Raw genomic sequence first — 22,540 nt, forward strand, 5'->3', positions numbered from 1 at the left:
TCTTCAGATCACTCTGTCTGCCGGCAAGGCCAACACAGAAATGATGACCTTTATTATCTTCTCTGTTTAAAAGGAAGGGGGGGGGGGCTTTGGTGGAAAATGTATCAGAAGGCTGTAATTCATAGAATTTTCATAATATACTTTGACAACTCTAGCAAAGCTTACTTTCAGTTCTCAATCAAGAGTGTGTGATCATATACGGTTAAGACAGCCATCTTTATCTCCTGACTCCAGCAGTAAAAACTGACAATCTTTCTGATACTGGTTCTAAGACGCATGCTCCTGCACCAATTATTTTGCAGGAGATATTCTGCCCTAACTAAGATTTACTTAACTTTGGACAAAGCATGAAACCTAAACTTAGGAGTATCATAAAGCCTCATTGCAACCCTAACCCTAGCCCATTATAATCTTAACAATTGCATAAATCCAAATTGCCATCGTAACTAATGCTAAATGTTTGATGAAATAAATTCTGCATAGGGCAATGGTCTATAAAACAGATGTTGGGTCACTGGCACTGCATGTACAGAAAACCTTGTCTTCATACGTATGGGATACTCTGGGATATATATGTACCTTCCAAGTACCGAAGGCAATTCATGTTTAGATTTGAAGTAACAGACCTGGGGTAAAGAGTTTGTTGTACCTAAACAGCTAGTATACCCTTGAAACGATGTCTTGATTTCTCACCGTTAAGCACCCAATTTCCTCACTGGATGGACTCTGACAGCTCATCGTCGTCATATTCCCTCCTCAAATCTTAAATCTCAAGAGTTGCTAGGAGCACTGCTCCAAGGCACATGTATCACACCTTGCTCATCTACCAAGGTTGCGATACCTAAATTAAATCATAGGGTGACGTCAAATTACGTGGCTCAGGGGTCGTCGTGAGACAGACGAGAGCGCTAGCTAGCTACACCTTCCTTAGAGCCGATTAACCTGTCCAGTTTATCACCGTCAAAAACGCCCCAATTTCACAAATTTTGAGATTGGCTTTGACTCACACACCCTCTGTAGTAGAAAGATAGAGAAATGAGGGCAGTGATCTTTAAACAAAATTCAGTTTGAAGGTACATGTATAGAAACCAGCTTGGAAGTCGTGATGAAGACAACTTTTCATGGCATGTTTCGCTGAGACTATAATTCATGTACAGTATAAATCATTTTGAAAGTGAACTTGCTGATTCATGCCTGTCTATCAGAATGAATTTAAAGCCATTTTTTATAGTAAGTAACTTCGAGTGAGTCAGCTCTGTGAAAACGTACAGATGGAAAGAAGATCTCAATGGAAACCTTAAAATGAACTCTGGAATAAAATCCAGAATTACCAGATCTTACTTTTTCTTTGTAGAATAAAAAAGAGCACTAGTAAATTATATTTTAGGTTATGATAGTTCAGGTATCATTATCAATGATCACAACGCGTTGGATGTTTTATGGAAATATTTTTGCTATTGTTTGAAAGATAAAAATAGGTGTTGCATCTTTGAAAGTAGACAACTGCATCTCTTATTCATCAATCATTTCTTTCCTATAAACAGTTGGGATTCCCATCAGTCCCTTCTATAGAAGTGTGTCACCAGTCATGTTCTTTTCATTGTTTTATAAATGTTAAAGGCGATGGACAATTCAGATACCGGTTTTCGATTACAGTCTCTCAAGCAGGAATAGCTAGGGATCAGATTGTGCCAGGCAGAAAGAAATACTGGTATTCTTGCAAGAAAGGAAAAAAAATATCCCTTGTTTAGGTTTTCATGAAAGTATTCATAATTATATTCAATCAAGCAAAAAGTCTACTACTGATTTAGTATCATGAAGGAATATTTCTATGATGGTCAATGGGTATTTTGAATTCCAAATCAAAATTGAAGTCGCAAACTTCTTACTTTCTCAAACTTGTTATTGTTTTGAAGGATGCTTCAGTGAGAACGCAGAGATGAGCTAGGATGGGGGAATTGTCTTTGATGATTAATTGCTTGTCTCCAACACGCCACTTGGCCGTCATAAATAAATGCTCCCTTATGGTGGCTTAGTCATCTCACACTCTGTCTAGTGGAGACAACATCAATCAGACGGATCAGGTCTGTTTCCATTAGCCCAAGTTTCCAAAATACCCAGTTACTTGTAATTCTGATCAAGGGGAATTAGGCTGACCAACAGCCTACAAGACTTACGACTCTATACACCAACATCCCATGAGAAGACAATGCTGGACCTTGCAGGTCTTCTGCAAAGTGATCTCTGTGTTCATGATACTGACTGGCCGTGAAACCTTTCTTCAAACTGTTAGCTCTCTTCAAACTTTTTGTGAAGGTTCATTATATGGACATTGTTAATCTGGTGGGCTCTAATTGGTCTACTGCAATGTCCATCATAAACCCAAACTGCAGCAAAGATGTACATACAGGTAGTGGTCTTTACCACGTTGCTTCAGATATTAGCTTTCATAGCGATCTCAAACAAACCAGGGCGTCTGGGTTAAATCACTTGCTATGTCTCTGATAAGCAGGTTAATTTGCTAGCGAAGACTTGCTCTAAATCCTCAAGTGAGCAGAAATTTGCTATACTTAGGCTCTGACTTCTTTCCCAAGTAGCCCTGATTGGTCTAATATCTCAAGCGTGCACTTGTTCAGGCTAATGATGATTGCACCTGAAGATTGGAATTGGGTGTGGTGATTAGGGGATAGATTCCCAGTACCCCCATTGCTCTAATTATTGTTCTGAAAATCCTCCTCTTTAATCATGATTGGCTTCTTGTGTTCCCGTTTAATTATTGTTTTCTACCTCTTCATGTTCATCTGGTTCCTGTCATTCTGTGCCAGCCTACACGTAGCTGTCTCTTATTTGTCAATGTCATATCTCTAAATATTTCTATACTTCTCTGTCTGTCTCTGTCTCTTTCTCTCTCCCTCTCTCTATCTTTTCCCTCCCTTTTCTCCTTCCTTCCCTCTCTGCATCATTTGACAATTGCTCACTCAATACTCTCTTGAGTCTAATTCTTTCCATTTTCAGGACTGCCCCTTTCAACCCTTCTGCCATGCTATATATCTACTTCTATCTGTCTCCCTCAGGAATCCATTCAATGAGATTGATTATAAAAATATATGATTGTTGACAGCTTAGTGTCTGAGTGTTCATTAAAAACATGCCTCTTGTTCATCCATTCCATCATTTGATTATTACCACCCTCTTCCTTCCATTGATGCTATCTCTCTGCCTCTTTCTCTCTGTCTCCATCTTCATTTTCTTAATCTATTTCTCATAGTTATTCAGTTCCTCCCTGTCTACATGCTAGTTCCCTTCTGGGTTTCTATCTCTCTAGTCATCTCTCTATCACTTTTGTAATCGTTTTCCTTTTCCTACTTCTATTGACTCCTTCTCATCACAAGTTCAGTCTCACCATCTACCCCCTAGCTCTTCCTCCCCTTTTCCCTCTCTCAACCTTATCCTTCCCTTATCAATCTCTCATTCTCTTTCTCTTTTTAATCTCTTATTTGTTTATCAATCTGTTTAATATTCCAATTATCTCATCAATTTGCCTTCTCTCTCTTTTTAATCTCCAAGTCTGTCATCTCTTCTCCTTTCCCAGTCTCACTCCTCCCTCGATCTCTCCCTCTTCCCCTCCGTTTTATGAGCTCTCTTTCTTTTCTCCCCTTCACTCTCTGTCCACCTCTTTATCTTTTTCCATCTTGCATCACTTTCTCTCTCTCTCTCTCTCTCCATCTCTCCATCTCCATCTTTCTTCGTCTGGCATCTCTTCCCCCATTTCCCCCATCTCTCCCTCTGCCTCTGGAATCCCTAACCCATCCTGAATAGAGGGATCATGAGTATTACGAGGAATGACAGCTTGGTGTTGAGCTCTCATTAATAACATGCCTGTTAAACATAGCTGTCCATGTACCGGTATACATAATGGTATACAGGACGAAGTAGCACAGGCAAACAGCCGTAATGGTTCACAGTGAGACGGGTTAATACTCTAACATTGTGCAGTTTGCTTAAACAGGGACCTGTTTTAATTTACAAATCTATCTACAATTCTTTTTATTTTTCCTGAGGAGTCTGATAGGTTTACAAATACAGGATATACATGTACATGTATATATATTCTGTCTTCCTATTTCCCATGCAGAACATCAGTCACTGATTCTCATCATAAATAGAGGAGAAATTTGAGAGGAGTTTCATACCATTATCAGCATTCATCTAATCTTGTATCCCATAATTTTTCAGACTAATTTCTTGACATCTGAGAGAGTGCTCATCGCTAATAGACATCCAAGACACATAGATACTACAAATTAAAGGCCAAATTTAACTCAGGAACTTGCTCCCCCCTCAATTGAAATCATCACCAACATTAGACCAATTCAAACATATAGTCTGAAGACATTATATTTACAATGCATTCTCTAAAACTAAATGCATTGATTGAACTTACCCTGTCAATGTTTGGTAGCTTTAAATATTAAACTCTAACACTGGCTCTGATGGCATCTCAATGTACTCTGTATCCATCCATTGGAAAAGGCACTATATAAACTGCAATTATTCTTATTCTCATAATACTGCTTTTAAGATATTAACCCTTGGAGACAGCTCCACTTTCCTGTCATGTGATTTTCTAGAGGGTTCATGCAGTCTTCTGCCTGAATTTTAGAATTGATAATGTGCCAAGAATCTCTCCTTTTTGATTGATGATTATTTGATTTATTCATTGGGGTGTCTGTAGTCTGCTGTTCTGACTTGACATTTACTGAGTCACGGTAGTCATGCCTGCCCTGTATGATGTCACAGATAATGATCCTATATTCAAACCCTATTTTAACTTTATTTGTAATCAAATCCATTACATTATCATAGTACAAGTGGAGATACTTAACTTTAACTACGTAGACAACCAAACATACCAAAGGAGTTAAGTGGTTTGTTTACAGATTCTTATCTTAACCACTTGACATTAATTGTATTGTTCCTTGTTTAGAATTGTCATTAAAACCCATCCACCTTCATGTAAAATAAATTAGTTTTTATGAGCTTTTTATTGACGAATATAATATTCATTGTATAGAACTGATTTATATCACCCCAGCCTTGAATCCATATTTATGAACATAATACCACAAATGAACTTTCAAGAATCAAGTTTGAAGAATTTAGCCAGGGTTTCATTGTCAAATTATTCCTGTGCAAATGTGAGATGACCATATACATGAAAGAGGTGGAGGTTAAAGTATGATGTATCAAATCATTATATTGTGTCTCTTTGAAATTTTATGTAAATTTTGTATCAAAGTAATTGTCATTTTATGTGCTTTTCATGATCCTCCCACTTTAGATATCTTATCATTTATGTTTGTATTTTGAAGTTTTTATAATTTTTTATTTTTATCTTGATGTGGAAATAAATGAAAATGAAAACTAAATCCTCTTTTATCTGTTTGTTCTTTTAATTCTTTACAGAATGCTAACCATGAAGTAGATTCATTAAGAGAAGAGCTTGCTGATACCAACAAGAGATTGAGTCACATGAGTACCGATTCTTCCCCCACCACACCCGACAACGACCAAGATAACAAAGGTAAGAAAGAGATTGGCTTGCACTGCACCTCCCCCATCCCCCATCCCCCATCCCCCATCCCCCATCCCCCATCCCCCATCCCCCATCCCCCATCCCCCTTATCCATTTCCCATTTCCCCTTCGCCCTTCCCCTTTCCCATTTCCCACCCCCCCCCCCCCACCCCCACCCCCGGATGAAAGTTGCTACACAGTATGTTTTAGAAAGGTTTCTCACTTGGATAGAAATTAAATTAAAATATATTTCTTGCTCCTATCCATAGTTGCAAATCTTTGCAGAGCTAGTTATTTGTGATTATTGTAGTCAGTCATACAATCACCAGCAATGTAGATCATTTTCTCACATAACACTTTGATAGAAGAAGAACCAACAGTACTGCCATTGACTGCAGGAACTAAGAGAGTGAACAGTTCTCACCTGGATAGAGATGAAGATGAGGAATATATTTCATACTCCTTTCTATACATATACTTGATATACCCATCAAAGAGGGAGGGTAATCTAGAGAAGTGTGTCACCAGTCAAGTTCTCTTCATTGTTTTTATGAATAGACAATGGACAACTTAGATGTTCAATTGCAGTGTCTCAGTGGAATACTCATTGGATCAAATTCATTGAGATAGTTGAGAGTTGATGATAAATAACCAGTTGGTTAACTCTCTTGTATGATCCTCTTTGACCTTTGACAGAATGGCAGAAGCAGCAGGATCAGCATAACCTGCAGAAGCTGAAAGACAAGTGTGCCAGGCTGGAGATGGAGAACAAGTGTCTTCTGAAGCAGGTGGATGATGCTCACATCCTGGAGCAAGACCAGGATGAGGTCCCCAATGCCCAAGATCTTAAGATCCAGCTTACCCAGACGGAGCATGAGCTAGCAAGGGCCAAGGAAGCACTTACAGGTTGGTGTCTTTGGCTTAAGCCATAAACTTGCAAGTTTGCAGGGTTTTTTTAAGAACATGCTTTTAAACAATTGTCTACTTTGATCCCATGATTATAGAATTGCAGTGAACATTATCCTGCAGAATTCTTGTGGAGGGTTATGAAGAGTTCTCTGTGTTTTGTCAGAGTTGGCAATCTCCTTGTGATTTAGCTGTTTGCATATATGCTTGCGATTTGAAAGAAATGAATAATTAGAAATGGCTGAGGTGAATGAGGATACTTAAAAAAAAAAAAACATGAGTTATCTATTATAACTGTCTGTAGATAATGGAAATGGCTATTCATTAGCCAGGGAAAGCTCTTTTAACTTTATAAACTCTTGAGAGTCAATAATGAAATGTTTTATCATAAAATCAAACCTCATGTGTATGACGTAGTCCTTACTGTTAAGCTCTAGTCAGTGATAAATCAATATAATCCTCTCTCTTTCTCTCTCTCTCTCCAGCAATGAAAGCAGATAGGAAGCGGCTAAAGAGCGAGAAGGTGGACCTTCTGAACCAGATGAAGCAGCTCTACTGCACTCTGGAAGCCAAGGAAGAAGAGATGAGGGACTTCATCCGTAACTACGAGCAACGGATGACAGAGAGTGATGCCAGCCTCAATAAGATTGTGGCAGAGAAGGAGGAGGTGGAGAAGGATCGCTGGGAGATCCTGAAGAGGGCGAGGGAGGCGGCAGAGAGATCGGTGGCGCTCAGGGAACAACTGGATAAGAAGGAGAAGGAGAATGAATGCTTGGAAGAAGAACTGGAGAAGGTAAGAGAAGAGAAGAGAACATAGTGTACTGTGGTGTGTGTGTGTGTGTGTAATTGGGTTTTTACAGACCTGTATCAATCAGATATGATAAATTACGTCTGAGGACCGACCTTTTACGTCACAATCCGAAAGACGTGACTCAGTTTCGAACCTGTGTCCTCGGCTGAATCAGTTTGTAACTTCCATTTTTAGCTGGATTACAGGCGCACGCCACAACGCCCCGTTGTGGCCATGTCATCGTTGTGTTGAGTTGAGTTGAGTTGAGTTTATTGATTTCACATTTCACATGCAGAAATAATACAGATAACAAAATGTACATAAAAGACATATTGTTTCATAATATAACAAAATGATTATATTAATTGACAAGGTAATCATCACATTTGTTTGACAACTAATATCATTTAAAGGAAACCCAGATAAAAGTACAAACTGTGAAATGTGCAGGAACCTATAGAAAAGCAGAGCTTGTAAAGAATAGGTTCCTGGGCGACTTGAAAAATAACAGGGACAGAAAATGTCCAAAAAATGGACAGAAATGGTCATGTCATATCATCACTTATTCTTAAACGTTATCCAATATTGCTTAGGCAATATTTAATCTAGGATTTCTTTGGCGAAGGTGGGAAAGAGTGAAAGATATGGTACTGGGGCATATCAAGAGAGTCTATGTAGCGTTAAGACATTTTTAGTGGGTTTTATTTCATCAAAGATGTGTAGTGTTTGGGCTTTGGTTATGATTTCATTTTAGTTCTGATAGGATTTGTGCTATGTGTAGAGTTCAGGTTAGGCTTAGGCATAGTTTTGGGGTCCAGTCCAGGGTGAGGGTTGAATATAAACTGTGTTTTTTAATTGACCTTGGAGTGTGCATCATACAATCATTAACCTAACTTCCCTTGTATTAAGTCAGCCGTATGACTCCTTTGTTAATTACATCTATTGCAAATTCATGTTCGTCATATTCGTAGCATCCATGTACATGTAATACAAACATAATCACCACAATGAGTAAATATTTGAGAATGCTCACCATTATTCTTCCAATCATCAGGTGAGAAGACAACTCATATCGGAGAGGAATGCCCCTCGGATCATGCTGAGCAACTCTAGCAGTGTGACTGACTCCATGGTGCTAGCTTCCCACTGCAGAGACGGCTCCATTGGTTCAGATAGCGTCATCTCGCAAGGCCCTGAAGGAGGGGACGTCAGCAACGCAGGATCGGACCTTCCAGAAACCCCACCCCTCTCGGCTCGTAGCGGCCGCAATACACATTCTTTCATTTCAGGTGAGAATCTTAAGGAAATGAACATGAAACTAGAAACTAAGCTACTTCAAACTTCCACTTTAAAGGCATTTCACGACATAACATTTTTAGGAATCTGGACTGCTGGCTGAATTTGCATCTATTACAGGGAGATAAACAATTAAAGTAATCTATTTTTAGATTCATTTTATGACAATATTTCTATGAGAAATTGATAAATTATGGCAGATAGGTGTTGCTTGTAGAATTGATAAGTTTTTTCTTTTCTATTCCTTCTCTTACTTACCGATTTTGCTCACCAAAAGTTCAAGAATATTCAGGTAGTGTATTAAATTTTCGCAAAAATTGGACGAAACTCATTTGGATTTGGCATATGCATTGTACAGCATGCTTTTTTCTGGGCTAAGCGGAATCGCATCTATCTATTCAAATTCATTTAAGTTCATACAAAAAAGAATATTGAACCGCTGGCCTTTGTAACCTGGGAAATGCAAGATTCATGCAAAATGGTCTAAATTAATGGTATTTCAAATGGTTTTAGATCGGATTGTGTGCTTTGGGGATATGATAAAGGGCAGTGCCATGAAAAGCTTCCCTTATGTCATGAGCGGTGTATATATTTATTTCAACCGAATATGAGAATACTTGAAAGAAACTTTAGTCAATGGTCATATCATGAGTCTTTAAAAAGCTTTACAGACAATACACTGATGAAAGGCTTATCAAGTTCAAGTTCAAGTTCGTTTATTTACACTCATCATTAAAAAAAATACAAGAACATATACAATTAAATGAGGAATAATCACACATAAAATATCATACATTCAACAACAACAAAATAACATAACATAATGGGAGTGAAGGGATGAGCTAAAAAGGAGTGTGGTCCTTATGCTAGAGCCCATCCCTCAGTATAATGTAAATAAAAGGTAAATTAATTGTTGTACGATTGGAAGCATGACAAAAAGAGGGAAAACAAGGGGGGGGGGTAAAGAGCCTGGTGAGTTATAGCACGTAGGATTCAATTAAATACATTTTATATTTTCGTTTAAAAGTTTGAAGACTTCTGCAATTTCTTATATTTATTGGAATGGAATTCCAAATTTTTGGACCATCGAAAGATATTGACTTTTTCATTAAAGTTGTTTTAATTTGAGGTAAGTGGAAATTAAATGCATTTCTAGTTTCATAATCATGAAAGGTCGAATTCAAATTAAAATACTTTAGAAGTGCACATGCTCTATATAAAAAATCTCTTTATGTTTGGTTGCAGTGACTTATAAATAGGGTGAAGTCTTATGCGACACATCAACAACAAAAATCATGCGATAACTCATGGGTTTGATGGTGAATGCAATGGATACTTATTATCAATGACTCATCGGTCATTTGATCCTATTGGGTTTATCTCTATCCTATCAGCTTACTACTGAATGTAATCAATGACAATGCAATGAAAGTGATAAGCTCAGGAAGCTGTTTGGGGCAAAATGGGGAGCAAATTTTCTTTCTCACTTAATTCCCTATTTGTGCTACATTATCTGAGCACATAGAGTAACACTCCCCCCCCCCCCCCCCCCAACAGATGATATATACATCACAAACAGCTTTTGTGAGTCTATATGTCTTCATCATTTCAATTAAAAGAATCAAAGCATATAAATATGAAGCATATATTGAAATGTCAAATATAGTTTAGAGAATACTTTGGGGCACATGGATGAAATTCTAAGTCCAGAATACTTGAATGAAATCAATGCTAAATGCATAACATTTACATTACATAGTGATGGTTTGTTGAATGAATCATGAAGTGGTTTTGACTTCTGGAAATATTAATTTGGTGATGAAGATCAATACAAGTCAAAGACTTCATACTTTCATTCACATTTCCGTTCACATAGTGTTGCTCATTGAAAAGAAGGTGCTTGGGTGCTTGCTTGCAATTTAATATGTTCTTTTAGACATTACTCCTGTCTGATACTATTTTTGATCAATTATTATCAAAGCCCCATCCCCCTCCTTCCTCCCAAAAAATAATAAAATACAATAAAAAATAAATGATTGAATGAAAAATAGTTGCTGTTTACAGTTTAATGATTATTCAGTCAGTTGAAAGAAGGTTTCTCCTGTATAAAACCACTGGGAACTTGCTTGCTACTTTCCTTTTGTATGTTGCTGTGTCGTTACTTGCACTGCTGCTTGTCTTGCTACTGTTGTGTGCAAATCTCATTGTTCTACTCCAAGCTAAAAAACAATCAAAGACCAAGTGACAAATTGCATCTGTTTGAAAAGGGACACATGTGATACAGACAGTTGTGTTCTTAAGGCCACTTGGGTGTTAATTCCTTTGATGTAGAATATGAGTAAAGATCTTCTGGCTCCAACAGAATGACTTGTCTGTCGGAGCTAAACGGGAGAAATTGAAATAGTCTAGTCTGTGGAAAAATTGTTTTATCTGACTTGACCAAAATCAGGCAGAGTGATTTTAAATGTTTCAGAAAATCTCAACTAGCCTATATTCTGTCTATTTCTATCGCACATGATTCTAACATGCTCTTTCTCTCTCTCTCTCTCTCTCTCTCTCTTTCTCTGATAAATACATGTTATGTTTGCTTTGTTGTTCTGCATTGTTCTTGCACTTGTACTTACACCTTGTTTGTCTTCTTTCTTTCCTCATTTCATCTTTTATCTACCACTCTCGTACCAACATCAACATTTTCTGGATCCATCCCAAATTTTTCAAATTCTATCTCGATACAACACACCTCTTTTTGAATGCTTCCATTTATCTCAACATATGTTCCTTTTCTGTAAATTGGGTCTTTTCTTTACTCCTCACTTTGTTCTTTGTGAATAACTTTCGCTCAAAAAACTTGTGTCAATGCTTTGTGGTGTGATCTATGTGCAATATAATCCCCTGAAATCATCAAACTTGCCTGTGGTTTCAACCTTTAAATATGCAACGGGTATTACATTTCAATTCCAAACATTTCAAAATGTCAACTGTTCCCTCATTTAATTTTATGATATATGATTTTATATTGTCTTCTTCTCTATTTGAAATAATCCATCAAATTTTTCATAAATCCACCCATTCAATTCCAAATACATGTGTACGTCAATGCCCCAACTACTTTTAAATGAACATTATTACCTGTGAAAACAACATGAAACCCAAATTAAACCATAAAGATAATACTTCAGCCGACAGCGAAAGCCGCGAGTTCCTGCTGTCACCGGCCGAGCAGCTCTCCAGGTCTTCTGAGGAACTATGCAACCTTGAAACAGCTTCAGTGACTTCTTCCAGGGAACGCTTCAAGAAGAGAAAACAGAAGAAGTTCAACTCGCTCTCCAAGATATTTGGCAAGAAGAATCGTGCAACACTGGAACAAATAGTATTTGATGGTTAGTTCTACAGGTTCAATTTATACATTGTACAAGTACATTATGTTGATGCTGCTTAGGTGAAATAATAAAGAATGATGTTCTTTCACTGGTACTACAATGTATGTTTCAAAATATTAAGGATTCATGTAGCTTCCTTGTCTTAGCATATCTCAACGCCACTTAAATTATCGGTTATTCAGTCATTTCCAAAGGTTGTTTAGAGTTTTACTTTGTTTCAGTATTTCTTTCAGAATGAGTATATACAGAATACAGTATGATTTGGAGGTGTTACAGTGCAGCTAGCTTTTTAAAACTAATAACCACTTGTGTGCTTGTACATTTTCTTATTGTTTATCAGTCTATTTTGTTTGTTATAGCGCTTAGAGACTTCGGTGGTAAGCGCTTTATAAGTAATGTTTTTATTATTCTTTTTATTATTTCCTTCCACAGACACAAATCTCTCAAGTTCGCGGCACAGCAGCACCTTGGAGCTCTTCTCCCTGGATGAACAGGAGAAAGCAAGACTGGCGGAGAAATGCAAGTCAACCCCGATGTCACAGTGGAAGGCAAACATGGTGGTGGCTTGGTTAGAACTGACTATGTGCCTTCCACAGTACAGCAAGGCATGTGCAGAGAACATCAAGAGTGGCAAGGTAAGATATTCATCTAGGTATTTGAGCTTGGAGAGCAGGGACACGTTTCACAAAGCCTTTTTTCAATAACAAATGACTAAAATCATTTACAAATCTACTGATAACCAATCAGAAGCAAGGATTTCACTAGCTTATAACAAAAACTGTCATTTGTCACTGATGACAATTTTTTTTTAGACTAAATATGGCATGTAACATCGTAAAAATCCAGGGTAGGATTTTTACGCCATGTGTTCGTGTAGTCCCATACACATCTTTCTGTGTACATTGTTTGTAACTTCACCAAGACCAAATTTCTTATCATTTTGACGATTCCAGAACCTTGCAGTAAACACCAATACTTAACTGCTGGATGATCAACCTTTTCTGATCGATTTCACAACGTTTCTTTCACAATGCAATCGCATGACCATAACTCAACTTTATCTTTAAAGTGTAATACCCTTCACATTTCTGTTTCTTATAAAACAGGGCTCAGTGAATAGACTCAAGTCCTTTGTGTTTGGTCTACATGTATAATAATCACAATGTATATCTCTTGTTGATTTATCTTGTTCAGGTTCTGCTGGGTCTTTCAGACAGTGAGTTAGACACAGGGATGGGTGTAACCAACGTGCTACATAGACGGAAACTCAGGCTTGCCATCGACCAGAACAAAGTGCCTAGTGATTGGTGAGTGTCAACCATAGATTAGAGATCTTGATCAATCTTACTCCATTCTTACCTTCACAGTCGGTATACCTGTCTCTATTTGTGTAATGTTTTTTGTGTCTGTGTACAGTCTTGTGCTAGTATTTGTGAGCGTATCTGATATGCTCATCTGAAGCTCTATTCAGAGCCCGAGTATGACCCTTCACATAAATGATGATGATCTTAAATTAAACATTAAAACTCAAACTCAAAATGTTGACTACCCTGACGACGGATAGTCAACCTGTTTGAAACATCGAGCCACTCCTACTACCCATCCTCTCCTACCGGCGCTATAGTTCTCTTTAGAACTATAAGCTCAAGAAAGATTATCAACAGTCTTTTTCAGGACTCCACACACACTTCAGAAAGAAAGATTGCCGGCAGTCCTTTTCAGGACTCTCCAATCCTCCCCCTCTCTCTCACACATGGTTCAACCGTTAACCTACTGTATACTTAAAAATGTTGTATTTGGAGGCTCTTCTTTGCACGTTTTTTATCAAATAAACCTCTTTTTATTTTTTCTCTTGCAGCAAATTTCCCAAAGCAGCTGATCTTGACCATTGCTGGGTAGCCAGGACGTGGTTGAATGACCTTGGTCTGGCCCAGCACTCACTGGTCTTTGAGTCAGAGAGAGTGGACGGTCGAGTCCTGTCCACTCTGAACAAGAGAGACCTGGAGAAATACCTCAAGGTCACCAGGAAGTTCCACCAAGCCAGTCTCCTGCATGCCATCGAACTGATGAGGATGCTCAAGTTCCACAAAGTGGTAAGCATCTAGAGGTGTATTTGCAGTAATAATGATAATAATAATATTCTGCTTTTATATAGCGCCCAATACATCAATACAACAATGTGTCTAAGCATTTTACAGATATACTATTACCCCCGTCATCGGATTCAGGCTTATCCGTACATAATGTATAAACATTCTCCACTCCCGATTATCCACTATATGTTATATTCCATAGAGTTTCCTGTCATAAAGTCCTGCTTTTATGAGATCTGGGCCCCATTTCGCAAAACTTGTCATCAGTGTCAAATGACAGTTTTTGTTATAAGCTAGTGAAATTCTTGCTTCTGATTGGTTATCAGCAGATTTGTCAATGATTTTTGTCATTCGTCATTGAAAAAAGGCTTTGTGAAATGGGGCCCAGATAGTATACTCTCACTAGTTGCAACATTCACAAGGCTCCCAATGGTCTTGAAGGTAAACTTGATGATAACTTCTGCTTTCAAACTGCATTGGTGCATCCCCTATATCAGAAGTTTGTACCACAAGAATGCATGATAGAGTGTCTTGATATAATATATTGTCTGGGTAGGTGGTATATATATATTTTGTCCTGAATACTTGCCTACTTTCGATATCGTTAAATTATATTTTTGTATATGTTCTCTAATTTCTTTAGATGCTAGCAGAGAGAAGAACACAAAGTGAGGACATTGATATGGATCCCTTAGTCTGGACTACACGGAGGGTCATGAAGTGGGCCAGATCAATAGACCTCAATGTAAGTACTACTCCCTCTTGTAGTTGTACATTCTTGATGCATATGAATGTTTGTGGCTTGGTATTTCTCTTTTCAATAGTGTATCTCTTGAATATTCTTCTCTTCATTTTCCTTATCTGTTCTCCTTTTTTCTTTATCTCTCTGTTTCTCTCAGATTTTTTCTTCTGTCTCCTTCTCTTTATGACATTTAATTCCTCATTATTCAGGTTTTTTCTCCCATCTATCTATTGTGTATTCCATTCTGATACATCACATATTTATATTCCATTAACAAAAAAACAAAAAATTGACTCTATCCTCATGAAAATAGGCAAAATAAATACATGGGTGTATACTACAGCATCATGTTAACCTATGCAAATAGATAAGTGCTCTTCAACACCACCCCACTGTAAACTCTCACATGGTACATGTAAGTTCTGTCTCATTTTCAAAAATGACATGTGCTCCGAAATATTTTAGGTTTCAGTCCCAGTATCAGAAAACGATATCTGCTCCATAATTTACATTTATAGGATATGTATTAATTACAAGTTTGCTTTCTTTCACTCATCTTTGCTTCTTCAGGAGTATGCAGAGAACCTGGTAGACAGTGGGGTACATGGTGCCCTGATGGTTCTAGAACCTTCCTTTGATTCTGATGCCATGGCCAATGCACTAGGAATCCCATCAAGCAAGAACATCATCAGAAGACATCTCACAACAGAACTCAATGCATTGGTCTTACCAGCTAGGTCAGTCTCAAAGCCTTCTTCTTAAATGATACCATAAAGAGTCTTTTAGAGAGAGAGGTAGAGGTGTTGTCGTCTAGTGGATAAGTGGTCGGACTGTGGGTCACAGGGTCCGCGGTTTCGAGTCCCGCAGCACTTATGTCCTTTGGCAAGATATCAATCTACAATTGCCACTCTCCACCCAGGTGTTAAATTGGTACCATTAGGGAGAAATACCTTGAATGCTGTGAGCGCCGAAATCGGCTGCCTAGCAGAACCGGGGTAATAGTTGGAGCACCTTGAGCACCATGCATGGTGGATATGTGCGCTATATAGATATCCAATATTATTATTTTAATTTTTTTAAGTCAAAGAATTGCCTTAAAACTCTCTTTAAAAATCCACCCCAATAAACTACCTAAAAAACTGTTCTCATCCTTTTGAGAAAAGAGGAATGATTTTATGGGAAAATGAATTTGTTGGAAGATGCATAACCTTGAGGTGCATTACTTTTCCGTCACTTCATGCATGCTGGACATGTCTTGTGCTGTGTTCAAACTGCCTGGTGTGGATTAGGCTTTAAAGGAATGCTCTGTAATTGGTCTCTGTAACAATCAATGTGTAGATCTTTCATGGTTTTATGGCTGCCAAATTGCAGTGTGCTGTATTAAACTACAAGACTAGACAATGTGACAGAAGAAATTTATGAAGAGTTACAGTGTCATTTAATAGTGATTGTCACCTATTGATGTTTAGGAATGAATTTATTTCTGGCTTATTGGGAGGTGGACATGTCATTTATCAAATAATTATCTTACACAAACAGGAAAAAATGTGAATTAAATCAGTATAACTTTAGGTAGACATCAGTGATTCAATTCCAGTAACAATCAGAAAAAGAGAGTTCAATTAATGAACAAAATATGGGTGTATCTGCCTCTCACATTTCTTAGCTTGATAACACTTGGGGAGTGTCTTCCGAAAATGTATTTATCAACCATGAGTCCATAAGTACTGCATGCGCTTTGTTTGTGTGATCCAGTGAAATTATTTGTTGTGACGTCTTTCCTTCCCTGACTAACATACAGAGCTGCCTTACAGCCAGTCAATGGTACAATGGATGCGAGACACAGACGAGCCAGCGCTGGGGCTCTGGGAGGAGGAGGAGGATTCCAAAGGTCGTATAATAGTAACGGAGAGAGCAGGAGTAAACCCACATTCAGGGTGAGTGAATGATTGTCTAAGGGATGTAACCAGCTCTAGGATTATACATTAAAATGACTCGATAACATTGTCTCAGATTATGAAACAAAATCCTGGATTTAGCTCATGCTGCAATGAAAATTATAAACCTTTAGGTCAGTCAGGAACCCCATGACCTTTTACAAGCCGATCATCTGTCTGATTATCAAGATATTTATGATTGGAAATCAAAATCAAAATTTTCCGTTTTCCTAATGGTTTTTATAACACTACAGTCTATTGGGGGAAATGAGTAACGGTGAGATAACCGGTCGCTCAAAGATTTTTTTTACTTTTTTAGGCACTTCATGATCAGTTTGAAGCCCAATTTTTTAGGGCTTCAAAATTACACCATTTCACAGACACTGATAACATGTAAGGCCATACATCTCAGATTTAATATTGTTAAACGATGCCTTTAAAGGTTAAGGCAGAATAGGAAGTTTAATCTTGGTAGAATGAATAAAGATTATTTTCAGAAAATATTTCTTATAGCTTCAGGGTTTAATATCTTCATTTATTTGTGATGCTGTAAACTTCTTTCTGAATTGAATTGAACTGAATTAAATTGAGCCCCCAAAGAAGGATTTTCAGTATGTCTTTGTGATTTAAAAAGAACAAATCATGTACAACAAATGAGAAAATTATATGTCATTTACGAGAATTTGAAGCACAATAGTTGGCTTTTTGGGGGTTTACAAACATTTTTTCGTATTTGGAGAGCATAAGGGTAAGGGGCATGGTCTAAGACAACAGAATAAGTAAAAAAAAAAACAGTAAAATTGCATCAATAATCTGAAGTGTAAGACATGAAGAATTATTTTGATATAACATCTTGTGATAAACTTCTGTTTTAAATCCTTGACCCTTTAAACCTTGTGTATGCATGTGTTAGTTTGTTTGTTTGTGCAGTGTTGGAATGATTGTTGCGTTAAGTTGATGACATGGTTTTGTGATTTGATAATATTATTAATGACCCCAAAACACAGGTGGGAAACCTTGTTTGTGTAGTTTCAAATCTTCATTTCTTGTTATTTCTAACAGCCTTTTATATCCCAATTCATGATAGTACCCAAACGCAAATTTCCCTTATTTTCAAAATCTTGAACATATTTCCTTTCTTCTTTTCTTATCAGGGCTCACTTGGACGAGCTCTCGGACGGAAGCTTCGTCAGGATATGAACACTTACGGCTCGACCTTTGGTGCCATGCCAGAACAAATCCGCTCAAAATCACGCAGCCAGGAATTCACCCAAGAGAGCACCATAGTATAGGGCTCCCTCTTGTGACTCGCCATGTGGTAATTTGCAAAGACTATACCATAGCTGACCTATAGACCTATTTTGCCTTTCATGTGGATATTAGGAGTGACTCCAGATTGTGCTATACTTTGTGTGGAGGTGAACAAACTATTGACAAAGTCAGGAGGAATTTAAAAACACTTGCCAAAAGTAAGAAGATGACTGCATTTTTGGAACGGGAAAGAAAGATGGGAGGAACTTGGGTAGTGCTGCATTATGGAAGAGCGGAGCAGAAATGGAAACAATATTCATAGTTGCCAATTTGAAGATTGCAGCGATTGAGATGTGACAGATATAGCAGTGGTATGAAGATGCTGAAAAGAAAGGGAAATGGAGCACTAAATGATTTATATGAATTTGAAATACATGTAATTGGAATGGATCTGAAGCCATCAAAAGAATTTCACCCTATTGAGAGAAGCAAGTAAGAGGAAAAGGCATTCTGCAAACTGTGATATTGAAAGCCGTTAGCCACTTTGATGATCATGGAGACTATACACAAAATAAAAAAGCTCTGGTGTTATTGAATGATAATCTGTCTTCAGTTTTGCATATTGAATGCAACCTTCGGAGAGGACTTAAAGCCGTCGGTCCTCTGGTTGCTTGCTTACAAGCATACACATACTTTCTTAGCAGTCAGGTAAACCAAACCTACATGTGTATGAATTACATTGATAAGTGTAGGAATGGAATGATCATGGCACAAACTATCATCTTGGACTTATAGCCTGGACTTATAGCCTACATGAACATGTATGTGCTCCCACCCAAAGAAACTTAGATACATGTTAGTTATCTCAGGATGTATTCATAGTCTTCATCTCCAGGTGTTTCATTAGACAAAATGTCTAATTTGAATACTACTTTCATCTCTTAGACTTGCGATCCAGATACTTAATTCATCTGTACATATACAGAGATTACCATCTATGCAGTTCATTGTTGAGAGTCGTTTTGTGTGAATAATAATTTTCAGAGTATTATATTTGTTGGATGAGTGAGTTTGTATTTTGACTGCCAAAAATAGAATGGAGTGTGATGAGTGAAGTGTAAGCTGGAATTTAACCTGGTGTCACAAACATTTTGGATATATCTAACCCATCGCCTGTATTTAATCTAATAGACTGGGAGAATTTGGTAGCCGATGGCTTAAGCAATGGAGACCCATTGAGATGTATATTATTTTTTGAAAATACATTGGGGGGTAAAGATTGGTTCAAGCATCTAGAAGGTATGAGATTGAAGAAAATGCATTGGTTAATGTTAATTCATTTGAAAATAAATGTCTAAATTTAAAATAGAATTAATATTGATACCGAGATAGAATTATTTTGATTTTAAAGTTCTTCTCTGAACTATAAAATATGCGATTATTTGCATTTTCTTTCCTTGAATCTTGAACCTTGAATTTCTAACTATTAAAGTCAGCAATCAAAAACTTATGGCACTCGCTTAACACTTTACAAGTTACTTACCCTCATGTCTCGTTTAAAAATACTTGATTTCTTGACAACCATCCGAATATTTGTCAGTATACAGTGAGTGTTGAACATGCTAGTTGTGTGTATATATTTTGTTACATTTCAGCATTGCTAGATTTTATGTGAATTTGATGCATTTTGAGTTATGTTTATGTGCAATTTACGTCTTAAGTTTGACATTGTGATATCGAAATATTATTGTATTAAAACCTTTTTTTTGTACACCCTGTTATGAATGATGATCCATATTGAAAGGGGTGATACTTTATTTGATATTGAAAATTTCATACGCCAAGGAAATAAGAAACGGACACACTTACAGACACATGCATTGTAGTAAATGAAGAGAGCACTTCAAGCAGCATTAGTCAAAGGAATTATATTTTGTCACCCCTATTTTTACCTGTTTGAAGAGATTCATGCACATGTTTTTGCACAAGATTTTATAATTTTTGGTTTATGTGACGCTGCTGAAATTTCAGCTGTTTTTTCAAAGCACGCGTTTCGTTTTCTTGATAAAAGATTGTTTCATTCTTATGAAATTGATTTTCTGCACTCCCATGTAGACCGAGGTATAATCTGAGATTGAGTTTGTGAAGCAATAAATGTAGCAAGTAAATGGTTAGCCAAAATAAGTGAGACGTTTTGAGTAAAATACATCCTTAGATGGATATTACATAAGAGTCCAATTTTTTTGGGGGAGAGAGAGATAGAGATCGATCACCGAGTTCTAATGCATCCTCCTCAAATGGTCTTTCATTTGTCATGTTAACATTCAATTTCATTCTTTTTCTTTTCCAAAGAGAGCATTATTTTGTTTCATCGTATCCTTCCCTTCTTTCATTTAATGGCTTTCATACAATTTGTTTTGGTTTTTTCCTATTGTGTTGAAGATGTTTTGTTTTGGGGGGTTCATCATTTTCAATTAATGGGACTTTATACATTGTATGTATAAAGAGCAAATGCATTTGGGTTATTTTCAAAAGTGCACCAACTTTGGTGTATGCTGTCCTGATGTAGAAATCATGCATTATCATGATTTTCGACAGCTGCCGACAGCAAGTGTTTAATTATTTTGGGGTGTATGTTTGTAAATTGGCAATATTTTTCTTTTCTTCTCTGTGTAAAAAATGATTGTGAGTGCATGAATTGAATTTTGAAAAGTAGTTCATGATTCTTATAGATTATTAATCAGGACTAAAGTTTCATTGGGTTATCTTCTCATTTGAAACAGAGCAAGCTTTATGAAATGTATTTGTATATTTTGCACTTTGGAAAGTTTTCTTTTTGAGTAGAGTTATAGTTTGGTTTCAAATTTCATCATCTCATAGTATTGTATTAGAATTGTTATTTTGAAGACTTCTAAAGACATTGAAGCTTAAGAATTATGTCTGACACATTTTATCCCACCTTTACAATGGAAAATTAAAGTCGAGCAAAACATGATGGGTCATTTGTCTTTCCCCTTTTGAGGAAAAATATTTCTCCCCCACCCACAGCATTCTGAAAATTATGCTACTCCTTTAACTTTTTGTCATTCAAACCTCGGGGGGGGGGGGGGGGGGGGGGGGGGGGGGGGGGGGGGGGGGGGGGCTTTATATTTCTCAATTTTATCCGATTTAGTGAGCCCCTTTAATCTGGAAATTTCTTGACTGGCTCTTAATATCTCTGTCATGTTTATGCATTTTATCCAAGTTTACTTCCTCTTTGTTACCTGATGTCTCTCTTTTTTTCCTTTGAATGTTGGATATAAATTAATTCCTCCTCCACTTCTGCTTAGAACCAGAAAGGCATTGAAACATATGCTTTTATACACCCTTCTGTCTCTACAGCAGAACATATATATGAGTGGATGTAAAACCCAAAACTGGCAAATTTCAGCTCTGAAATTTTGCAAATCACAGAATTACATAATGGGTAGTGGCTGCTATAATGATTCATGAAGTTTTGTTTTGCAACATTTTCTGGTTTTACATGTTTCTAATTATTTATTGGTAATCCAAGCAGCAGATACTGCCTTATGAAAATGAAATACTAATAATTGATTTTGTTTAGAGAGAGTATGAGTGATGGATGAATTCTAGATTTAATTGAATGCAGAGAAATTAAAGAGATGTATTTTGAAGAAACTATGATGTGGGTGATCATGGTTTGTGATTTATATAAAGATCTATAAATATATATATATATTAATAAAACATGAATTCAGCATTTGATATATGAATTTACAGACGTCCAGTGTTATTTTTTTTCTTCTGATCTTTACTGAAGGCAATTACAAACATTAATATGTCTTTATTAGTAATATCAGTACCTTGTTGTTGTGTTAATACAACATGCGATATGTTCTCACTAGGCAAATTCAATTTACATAGTGTGGAAAAGGAAAGGAAGCGGCATTGTAGACAAGTGCTTGAGATTGCTTAAAGAGAGGGGGAAGGAAGGAGGGGGAGGGCAAAAGAAAGAAGAGAGAAAGATTATGAATGAGAGAGACAGACAGACAGACAGACAGACAGATGAGAGGGGAGGACGAGTGAGAAAGAAAGGAGAGAAGAAAGATTGTGATTGAGACAGAGAGATGGAGTGGGAAGGGGAGGTAGAAAGAGAGAGGGGTTGGGAAACTGAACAAATTGGGAGAAAAAAAATTCTTTAAAATGAGATTTACAAAAAGAGAGACAAAACCCAGTAAAATATGGGAGTGAGAAAGAGAAGGACTAGTGTGACCCAAAGCAAGGATGAGAAAAAGCTTTATGTAAAGTCACAACTCTTCTTTCCTTCCTTTTTCTCTATATCCTTCTGCATCTCCATCTCTCATGCCCATCATTCCTCTCTTTATCGTCTCACCATCCACCCTCTTTCTCTGTCTACAGAAAGAAGGCGATTCTCTGTCTACCCCTCTCTATCTCTCTTCCCTCTTTCTATCTCTCTTCCCTCTCTTTATCTCTTTCTCTCTTCCCTCTCTCTATCTCTTTCTCTCTTCCCTCTCTCTATCTCTTTCTCTCTTTCCTCTCTCTATCTCTT

At 37.2% G+C, this 22,540-nt stretch overlaps 1 protein-coding gene across 4 annotated transcripts in view; it reads left to right on the forward strand.

The window, feature by feature from the left end:
* The window catches only part of LOC594063 (kazrin), a 32,667-nt gene extending 11,707 nt beyond the window's left edge, over positions 1-20,960 (forward strand). The window contains exons 3-15 of one of the 4 annotated variants that reach the window (XM_030986539.1): positions 5,467-5,584; positions 6,272-6,481; positions 6,967-7,274; positions 8,326-8,560; positions 8,845-8,859; positions 11,735-11,947; positions 12,380-12,582; positions 13,142-13,254; positions 13,806-14,040; positions 14,684-14,785; positions 15,353-15,519; positions 16,584-16,719; positions 17,874-20,960. In XM_030986539.1, the coding sequence (XP_030842399.1) occupies positions 5,467-5,584; positions 6,272-6,481; positions 6,967-7,274; positions 8,326-8,560; positions 8,845-8,859; positions 11,735-11,947; positions 12,380-12,582; positions 13,142-13,254; positions 13,806-14,040; positions 14,684-14,785; positions 15,353-15,519; positions 16,584-16,719; positions 17,874-18,011 (2,193 nt within the window). In that variant the 3' untranslated portion in view covers positions 18,012-20,960. The remainder of the gene's footprint in view (positions 1-5,466; positions 5,585-6,271; positions 6,482-6,966; positions 7,275-8,325; positions 8,561-8,844; positions 8,860-11,734; positions 11,948-12,379; positions 12,583-13,141; positions 13,255-13,805; positions 14,041-14,683; positions 14,786-15,352; positions 15,520-16,583; positions 16,720-17,873) is intronic. The other 3 variants (XM_030986540.1, XM_030986541.1, XM_030986542.1) reach the window with 3 other exon arrangements.
* Positions 20,961-22,540: the final 1,580 nt, after the last annotated feature.

This window comes from Strongylocentrotus purpuratus, unplaced genomic scaffold (genome assembly GCF_000002235.5).
Source record: "Strongylocentrotus purpuratus isolate Spur 01 unplaced genomic scaffold, Spur_5.0 spur5_scaffold_16, whole genome shotgun sequence".
Taxonomy (NCBI): domain Eukaryota; kingdom Metazoa; phylum Echinodermata; class Echinoidea; order Camarodonta; family Strongylocentrotidae; genus Strongylocentrotus; species Strongylocentrotus purpuratus.